The sequence below is a fragment of the Pinus tabuliformis genome, chromosome 3_2, assembly GCF_031772625.1.
Source record: "Pinus tabuliformis cultivar Carrire ecotype Pingquan chromosome 3_2, CPIR1, whole genome shotgun sequence".
In the NCBI taxonomy this organism is placed as follows: Eukaryota; Viridiplantae; Streptophyta; class Pinopsida; order Pinales; family Pinaceae; genus Pinus; species Pinus tabuliformis.
Genome location: NC_142302.1, coordinates 187,352,767 through 187,361,834, shown reverse-complemented (window position 1 = coordinate 187,361,834; position 9,068 = coordinate 187,352,767). Strand labels below are relative to the sequence as shown.

The 9,068-nt window shown below is 39.9% G+C and overlaps 1 protein-coding gene across 1 annotated transcript; it reads left to right on the top strand.

The window, feature by feature from the left end:
* Positions 1-6,466: 6,466 nt before the first annotated feature.
* On the top strand, positions 6,467-7,385 carry LOC149180405 (uncharacterized). Its single transcript, XM_089413869.1, has 2 exons — positions 6,467-6,632; positions 6,745-7,385. The coding sequence occupies exons 1-2, from the start codon at positions 6,467-6,469 to the stop codon at positions 7,383-7,385; spliced, it is 807 nt and encodes a 268-aa protein (XP_089269995.1).
* Positions 7,386-9,068: the final 1,683 nt, after the last annotated feature.

Genomic DNA, 9,068 nt, shown 5'->3' with positions numbered 1-9,068 from the left:
TTCATGGATGTGAGGGTCCCCCTCATGCTCTCCTAAGATATGTCTCAAACATATTAGCTCTCAGAGAAATTTCATATCTAATAGCTAATACAACTATTGCTAGATCATTAATATCTAGTTCAAAAAGAGTTAGGCCTACATTTTCAATCAAATTGGGAATATATATTATAGACAATTTTATGCATGCCAAATAAGAAGAAACAACTCTTGATATGATTAGATTATCCTATATAGCTTTCAAATGGAATGTTCCTAAGAACATTGTATATGATCATTATAAAACACCAAAGGGTTTTAAAGTGTATGCACATGAGGATTTCCCTTTTGATTAGGTTTTTAAAGCACAATCATATGAGGAAGTCATCAAAAGGATTCAAGAAATCCTAGAGGGCCATATGGAACAAATTTTTTAGCTTTCCAATGACACAAGAAAATGTCATTGGGAAACAAATTTCTAATTAAAATTCAATCTTAGCAGAGACAGAGTAGACAATTACATTTTGAATAATAGCTTGAAATTGCACTAATACAGAGTGGTCAGTCTCAATATGAACAAATTCAAGGTGAGAAACCAAATACTGAAGAGTCACAACTTGAACAACATCAAACAAAGGAGTTGCAAGAAGATCATATACATGTTGAAGAGACATGGTTTAAAAATGTTCAAGGTGAACAATCACAATTACAACAAAAAGTAGAAGAACACCATCAACAGGATCAAAACATGGAATTCATATACCAAGAAAAGATGATACTCGAAAGGTCCAATTAGAGGAATCCATAAGGGGTTATCACAACTGCTGCCATTAGTAAAACCGCTTTGCCAACATATCGAGGAATTCATTCTTCTAGTATTTTTTTATTTAGACTCCATCAAACTAGTGGAGGAAGAGGTTGTTCTTTCAAGTGGATACTTCTTCATTGGTTTGAGGAAATCCATTATAAAATGAAGGTGAAAGAATAGGAAAATTGAACAAATGGAAGATCCTCCTTCAAAGTAGGTGATGATACGTGATCCATCAAAATTAAGTCAAGAATAATTTGCAAATGATGTTGCAGACTCAATTGATGCATATGGACATGCAAACATATGGTCTGTCAAGAATCTTAAAAACACTATTAGGAAACAACACGAAAAAATTGATTCCCTTGAATATAGATTACAACAACATAGTTCTCCAAGTGAGATTGAACATTAGCAACATATTAGTCTTATCAAGCAACTTAAATTATTCTCAAAACCTAGTCAGAGATTCAACCAAGTACTACTTAAATCTTTGGGATAATGTAGTCAATATCATTATTGATTTCGATATGCCAAATCCGTAATTTCCTGGGGAGTCAGTCCTTAGTGAATCATGTATTACTAATACAAAACAACAAAGGATGGACACATATAGTCTAATACAAGGCATAGTCAAGTGGGCTATCTAGCCAATTAATCAATTTCTTATTAATCCATTGACATGGTCTAAAATGATCAACAACTTATTTTCAAAGTTCCGTGGAGAAATCACTAATATAAAACAACAAAGGATGGACACATATAGTCTAATACAAGGCATAGTCAAGTGGACTATGTAGTCAATTAATAAATTTCTTATCAATCCATTGACATGGTCTAAAATTATCAACAACTTATTTTCAAAGTTCCGTGGAGAAATCACTATTATTGCGAGCAAAGTTTACTCTTGTGATGATGGAGAAACCACTATTATTGCAGGCAAAATTTAGTCTTATGATGATAAACATGGATGAATCAAATCATAAGATAATCCCACATATCATACATATTCATTCGAAATGGGAGATTTATGTTGATGGGGTCGAGAAGCTAAAGGAAATAGATGAAGGAGAATACCTTTAATTATTGTGACACAATTTTATTATTTTGGAAATACTCTATCTTTCCTATTATTGCTTATCAATATGGAGAGATATTTCCTATATTTCTATTAATATTAAATGTATTTATAAAACTTTGTAATTATGAATATGGGTTGGAAATTCTGGAGAGAAGACTTTGAGAAATATTGTGAAGTCAAATTTTGAAGAATTGAAGATATGAGGTGTTTGTATGTTTCATTTTGAGTTGTTTGGTACTATTATTTGTTCACTTGAATAAAAATATTCTACCATTATTATTTTTTATTCAGATTGTCCGTCAAATTATTTTAGACACAATGTTTATCGACATTATTGTTAGATTAGCTAAGTAATCACATATTGATATATTTTGAATTGATTTAATTTGATATGATTGATAATGAAATTAAGTATGAGTAAATAGATATTAATAATTCAAATAACTATATATATATATATATATATATATATATTATTTTATTTTTATTTAATTAATTAATTAATTTTTAAGTTTTAGCACTTCGATACTGCTGAGTGATTTAGAATGTGCTATGCTCTGCGCACGAGGAGCCACAAACAGCGGGAGACTAGTGCATCTGAGGATGGTAGGAGAGATTCGGAGCCCTGGGCGCACGTGAGGAGCCACAACCACACCGTGAGATTGCGCGTAGCTCCAGTGGCATGGCCCCAGGAGGAGGCCACGAATTGGATCCATACCTTCCACTTGAGCTAATTGCGTTCTAGGATCTGGTTGTGGCATGTAATAAAGAACCAACAACCGAAAACCAACATAATTTTATCAAAAGAATGGATTCCATCCCCACAGTTGCTCTGCCGACTGAAGAACCCTGCAAAGCGACATTGAACCTAGCAGAAAGAGGGATTATTGGATAGTTCACTGGGCTATGGCCCTCGCCTAAAGCTATGGATGCCTGGGTGCAAAGGAATTGGCGATCTTTGGTCAAGGAAGGTATCAAAAGTCACTTCGTTGACAAAGGCTTCCTTGTATTCATATTTGAAGCGATAAAAGATAGGAACCTCATATTCAGAAACGACCCCTATTTCATGGGGCCTCAGGGTTTGTATCTAAATCAATGGACTCCAAACTTCGATTCGACACAGGATGTGCCCGCGGCTGTCCTTGTCTAGGTGTGCTTGCCCCATTTACCTCTGCATTGCTGGAACCTCAAATCATTAGAAACCATAGGCAATACACTTGGCAAATACATAAATCGAGCAGAAAGAAGGGACCAACACTCCTTCACAAGAATTTGTGTAGAAGTAGACCTGGAGGAAGGTCTCCCTGAAGCTATTAAACTCACGGTGGCTGACTGGACTCACATACAAGTGTTAGATTACGAGCAACTCCCATTTAAATGCCAACATTGCCATGGCTATGGGCACTTTGCCAGGCATTGTAAAAAGAAATCAGAGGATGGGGCCGATAATGCGAAAGGAGATCAATGGACTCAGGTTCAGAAACCAGGAACAACTAAGCAGAGCAATAGAAACAAAGGGAAAGCCTTGTTCACAGGGAGGGGTGCTCCTCCTGAAGCCCAAGCAGAGGGAAGCTCAGTCCCACCAAGAGCAGACATACCCACAAATCCCTTTGAAATACTCAGCACACTAGAAAAACTCCAAGATCCAGTAGATAAAGAGGTTGAACAACATGCCATCATCATGGAAGAAAACAAAAGGCAAGAGGAAACAGGCCCTCTCCAAATCGGAACTCCAAAAGGTGTCACTAGTTCCCCAACCTATGCAGATATGACAAGGAAGAAGACCCCAGAGATTTCGGGATCCTCGGAAGATGAGACAACTGAGAGGCCCTCGAAAAGAGTGGGGAGGAAATTTCACAGAGAGGCCAGAGAAGAAGAGGCAGAGAGACAAAAAATGCAAGGTAGCCAACCCACGATTGAGATGTCTATCAACATGAATACTAGAACCAGGCCTCCCAACTGAGAGGTACTGCCCCACCCTCTACTAGTAAATAATGCGATTAGTCTCTTGGAATTGTAGAGGACTGGGGAACCCCTCAATAGCTGAAGCAGTCAAGAACCTATTGAAATCATAACTCCCAGAGATCCATGCTCCAAGAGACTAAAAAAGAAGGTGAAGCCCTTCTGGAACTCAACAAAGTAAAATGGAAAACAAAAGCTGGAAAAGTTGTAAGTGCTAGAGGTACATGTGGTGGGCTAGCCACTCTTTGGGAGGAGGACAAGTTTCAGCTTGAGATATCCTTTCAGATGCAGCACTGGATTTATACCGAACTCCGACATCTTCCAAGTAAGATTAACTTTGCTCTCTTTAATCTTTATGTACCTGTCCTCTATGCAGAAAAGAAATAATGCTGGCAAACCTTGAATGATTTCCTTGAAGCCTACTCCCTCAAGAATATAATTATTGCGGGAGACTTCAATTTAATCCTCGACCCAAAGGAAAAAAGAGGAGGAACTAGCAACAGGGACCACTTCCTCCCCTTAGTGGAAGACCTGATTCAACAATGGGATTTATTGGATTTCAAGCCAAAAAAAGGGCTTTACACATGGACAAATAACAAAGTAGGGGCGGAGCATATCTCAGCCCGGTTGGACAGATTCCTACTTCAGAGCACCTTCCTCTCCGAGAAGAAGATCATTTCCACAAAAATTCTGCCAAAGTGGACTTCAGATCATAAACCCATCCTCCTTCTGCTGGAAGAAGAAGAAAATTTGGGGCCAATCCCCTTCCAGTTTAGCCCTCTCTGGGCAAACAGAGAAGGGTTTATGGACACAGTCAAGAAGGCCTGGTCCATCCATGCTCACGGATCGCCCAGCTATGTCTGGGAGCAAAAGATAAAAGCCACCAAAACAACCTTGAAACATTGGATAAAAAAGCCCATAGACTCCCCCACTAGTCATAGAAAACAGAACACAAAGCAACTGCTGGATTTGCAAATGGGCCTAGAGATGCAAGACATTACTTGCTCAGAAATACAGAGCGAGCAAGAACTCCAAATCAACACCCTTCAGTCATTCAGAGAGGAGGAAGAATCCTTGAGGCTCAAATCATGCAATCTCTGGCTTGTGTCTGGAGACAAAAATTCATCCTTCTTCCACAAGCAAATTTGAACATGTATTTCTAGAAATCACATTGCCGAAATCAACACTCTTGAAGCCCTTCACTAAAGACAAAATTAGCAATGTCATATGGAAGATGGAACCAGACAAAGCTCCATGAATCGATGGGTTCTCCATACACTTTTATAGAATCTGCTGGGACATCATCAAGGGTGATTTGTACCGAATGATCAAAGGCTTCCTCCGAAAAGCCAAAGTGGGAGGAAGCACAAACTCCACTTTCCTAGCACTAATTCCCAAAGAAGCCAACTCGGTGGTGTTCGACCACTTCAGGCCAATCTCACTATGTAATGCATTCTACAAAATTCTCACCAAGTTACTTGCAAATATAATAAAGCCACTGTTGGAAAAACTCATCTCGCCCAACCAAGGAGGGTTTTTCAAAGGCAGGCATATCTTGGAAAACATGATACTGGTGCAGGAAATCATCCATTCTAGCCAGCAACACAAAGAGCAAGGTATGCTCATCAAGCTGGACATGGTGAATGCCTTTGACCGAGTAAGGCACTCTTTCCTCCTCCAAGTTCTTTTTGCATTTGGTTTCAGTTTTGAATTTATAAAATTGATTAAAGCATGTATTGGATAACCTTGGATAGCCCCTCTAGTAAATGGCAGGCTGAAAAAATACTTCAAAGCTTCGAGGGGCATCAGGAAAGGTTGCCCTCTGTCCCCCTTCCTGTACATTCTGATGGTAGACTCCTTGAGCTGAAAGCTCTCAATAGAGAAGCTCAATGGGACTCTTCCTGGAATCAGGGCGATAAACAGAACAAACCCAATCAATCATGCCTTGTTTGTCGATGACTCTATCCTTATGGGAGGAGCCTCCATTAAAATAGCAAGGGCCTTCAGTGGAGTAATCCAAAGCTTCTGTGGAGTCTTTGGATCTATGGTTAATAAGAGGAAAAGTGCAGTGTATGGCTGGGCGGTAGACCAACAAACTATTCTCAGGATTGCCCAAGCCCTAGGCTTCATCGACTATGTCTCTTGGGAAAAATTTAAGTATCTAGGCCTACCTTTAACATTGGGAATCAGCAAGGCCCCTCATTGGATGGAAATTATCAGCGAAATCAAGGCAAAAATAACTGCATGGGGCGGGCAATGGCTTACCACAGCCGGGAAGCTCGCTCTTGTTAAGTCAATTCTCTCATCCCTTCCCATCTACTAGACTTCGTTCCTTTTATCACCAAAAATGATCACTGAACATCTAGCAAAGCTAATTCGAAATTTCCTATGGCAAGGAGGAAAGGGGAACCAAAAACAAATTTCATCTTGTAAGCTGGGACATAGTGAAAAGGCCAATATTTGAAGGTGGACTACAGGTAATAGATCCCGGGTTGGCCAATCTGGCTTTAGGAGGTAAGATTCTCTAGAAAAACTTCTCAAATCAAAGACATCCTGTAAGTCAAGTTCTAATTAAAAAATATCTACACGGATTATCAATAAAGAATATGGAAGAAAGAGCTTCCCACAAAGGAACCACGATGTGGAAGTTGTGCAGCCAAGGTTGGGAGTTCTTTAAAGACAATCTCTACAGAATCCTAGGAAATGGGAAAAGAATTGGAATGTGGGAAGACAAGATCATGGGCCTCCAACCCCTAAATATTGCTCCGGAAATTGCAGATTTGCGTAACTGGCTCATCCAAAAAGGTATTCACAAACTTGCTGACATATGAACTTGGGATTCCGCTGGGAATTGGAGTAATTTGGACTCTCCATCATCCCCCTGATTGGATACTCCCCCAACTCCATCTCTTTCTAGCTAAGCTCTTTGGTTTGGCTCCTGTGCATCTCCATTCGAGGGACAAGTGGGGCTGGGGGAAGACCGGAGCTTACTCAGCACGACAGGGCTTTGCAGCTCTTCAAGATCAACTACAACAGATCCACTCTACAAAGCTTTGGCAGCTTGTTTGGGACCCATTTGGCCTCCCAAAAATCAATTTCTTATGTTGGATTCTCATGCACAGAAGGGTCCTCACTGGAGATAATTTAGAGAAACAGGGAATTATTGGTCCCCATAGATGCCCTCTCTGCTGCATGGCTCAGGAAATGATTGAACACCTATTCATTGACTACCCCTTCTCTCAAGAAGTCTGGTTGCAAGCAATGTTGGGGCTCAACGCCCAAATTCCAGAGCAACTTTCAGTAGTTAGTCTCTTCGCCTCATGGAAAGAGCGCTATCCACACACTTTGAAGAGAAAATCAACATGGGCCAAAATCTGGAATGCAATTCCAAAATACATTTGCTGGGGAATCTGGTTGGCAAGGAATGAAGCCATCTTCAACAACAGACTACAATCCATCAATACAGTGACAGCCAAGGCCAAAGCTCTGTTGCTGGAAACTTACGAAAATAGACCTCACAAGCCAGACAATTCTCTACTCCCTGAAGAGCTCAGCTAGCTAGGTGAATCCCAGAGATGGGCCAGCAACAAAAAGAACCTCTCCCTGCCTTGCCACAATTCAGAGTGGCGGCTTTGAATCTATGAGGCAGAATTTCATAAGTGGTGGAAAAAGGCAAAGTCACGATATTCTTCGACGGAGCCTCCAAAGGAAACCCGGGGATATCAGGTGCAGGAGGAACAATCTACTCCTTAGACAGGCACAAAAAGGACAGCTTTAGTTGGGGCCTAGGACAAAGCACTAACAACCAGGCTAAGATTCTCAGACTGTTCAAAGCATGTCAGCTTGCTCGGAGGAACAATGGGGAAAACCTTCAAGTCTTCGGGGATTCTGAAATCCTGATTAAAATCCTTAACACTAGCGACCAACTCAATAGCTCTGCACTTAACATGACCCTTGAAAGAATAAGAAAGATACTGCAAAACTTCACTTCTTACTCATTCTACCATATCCTCCAAACTCTGAACAAGGATGCTAACATTATGGCAAATAAAGGATGTCTATTAGCACAAGGTTTTCTATCAAAGAACGATGAAGAAACTGAAAGGCACCCAATTCCCTAACAGAGAAGGATAGTTGAGCATGGACAGGGCAGCCAAGGTAATGTCTCTGTTTTGCACTCCCTACGCAACAGATTTGTCTCCATGAAAGTGCAAACCTTGTCAAACGCAACACTCACCCAAACCGCATCTGAATACAGAAGACCGACACTGACCCATGGCTCTAACACTAGTAGACAAACGTTGTTGGAAAGTCAATCACCGTAGACTTGCAGGTTTAGACTCAACGTTGCTCCAACAGTTCAAATCGAACATCGAAATTGGCATGCCACAGCTAATGCGTTCGCCACAGGTAGAAAAACGCTACTAGAAAGTCAATCATTGTAGCCTTACAGGTCTTGACTCATCGCTGCTCCAACAGCACAAATCGAACCACGCAACTGGCTTGCCACCGAATAGCAATGTTTGAGGTTACAATTTTCGAGTTGTTGGAAGTGATTCTGGGTAAGTCAGGTCTGTCTTAATCCACCAAAGAAAAGCGATAAGGAAAAGCCAGGTTTTTTAGACTCTAAGCGCAAAGCAAGGAACTCTCAGATATCCCAAAAGAATCAAATGCAACAGCGAAATTCCAATACAAAAGCAAGATTTTGTGGATTCTAAAACGCCAGAAATCTTACAATTGACTGTAATAGAGGTTGTTTGGCTCAGGCCCAACCATATCTTTTAATAAAATTCAATTGTTTATGTAATTTTTTTCTTTTTTTCTTTCTAATGATTAGTTTAAAAACTGCTTACTTTTAGAACCGTTTCAAAAGACTAAACATTTTTTTATTTCATCTCATATTTAATCCCTTTTATGCTTCTGGGATAGTTAATGTTAGATTTAAATAATAACTGTATTTTACTTAAATTAACTTTCATTTCATTGTTTTAGATTGTATCCTACAACGAGGAATTCAATCAATTACATTAACTTTTATTGATTTTAAAATCATTTAGTGGCAGTTGGGCCCACATACCAATGTGGATCACCACACCAAATGAGTATAGGTCTAATTTGGGAGTTTGATTCAATGATTTCTCCACTGCTAGGGATTTTTCTGGGCATCAAAAGTTTTGGTGCTAGAAGGAGGGCTATGAGATAATGAATGGCAGGAAAATCACATAATTCTAGGCCATATTC

Bases quoted from the DNA above. Each gene is read 5' to 3' on its own strand.
- LOC149180405 (XM_089413869.1), top strand. From the start codon at position 6,467: ATGTGGAAGTTGTGCAGCCAAGGTTGGGAGTTCTTTAAAGACAATCTC. The intron at 6,633-6,744 runs GTATTCACAAAC...ATCTCTTTCTAG, and splicing joins TAACTGGCTCATCCAAAAAG to CTAAGCTCTTTGGTTTGGCT.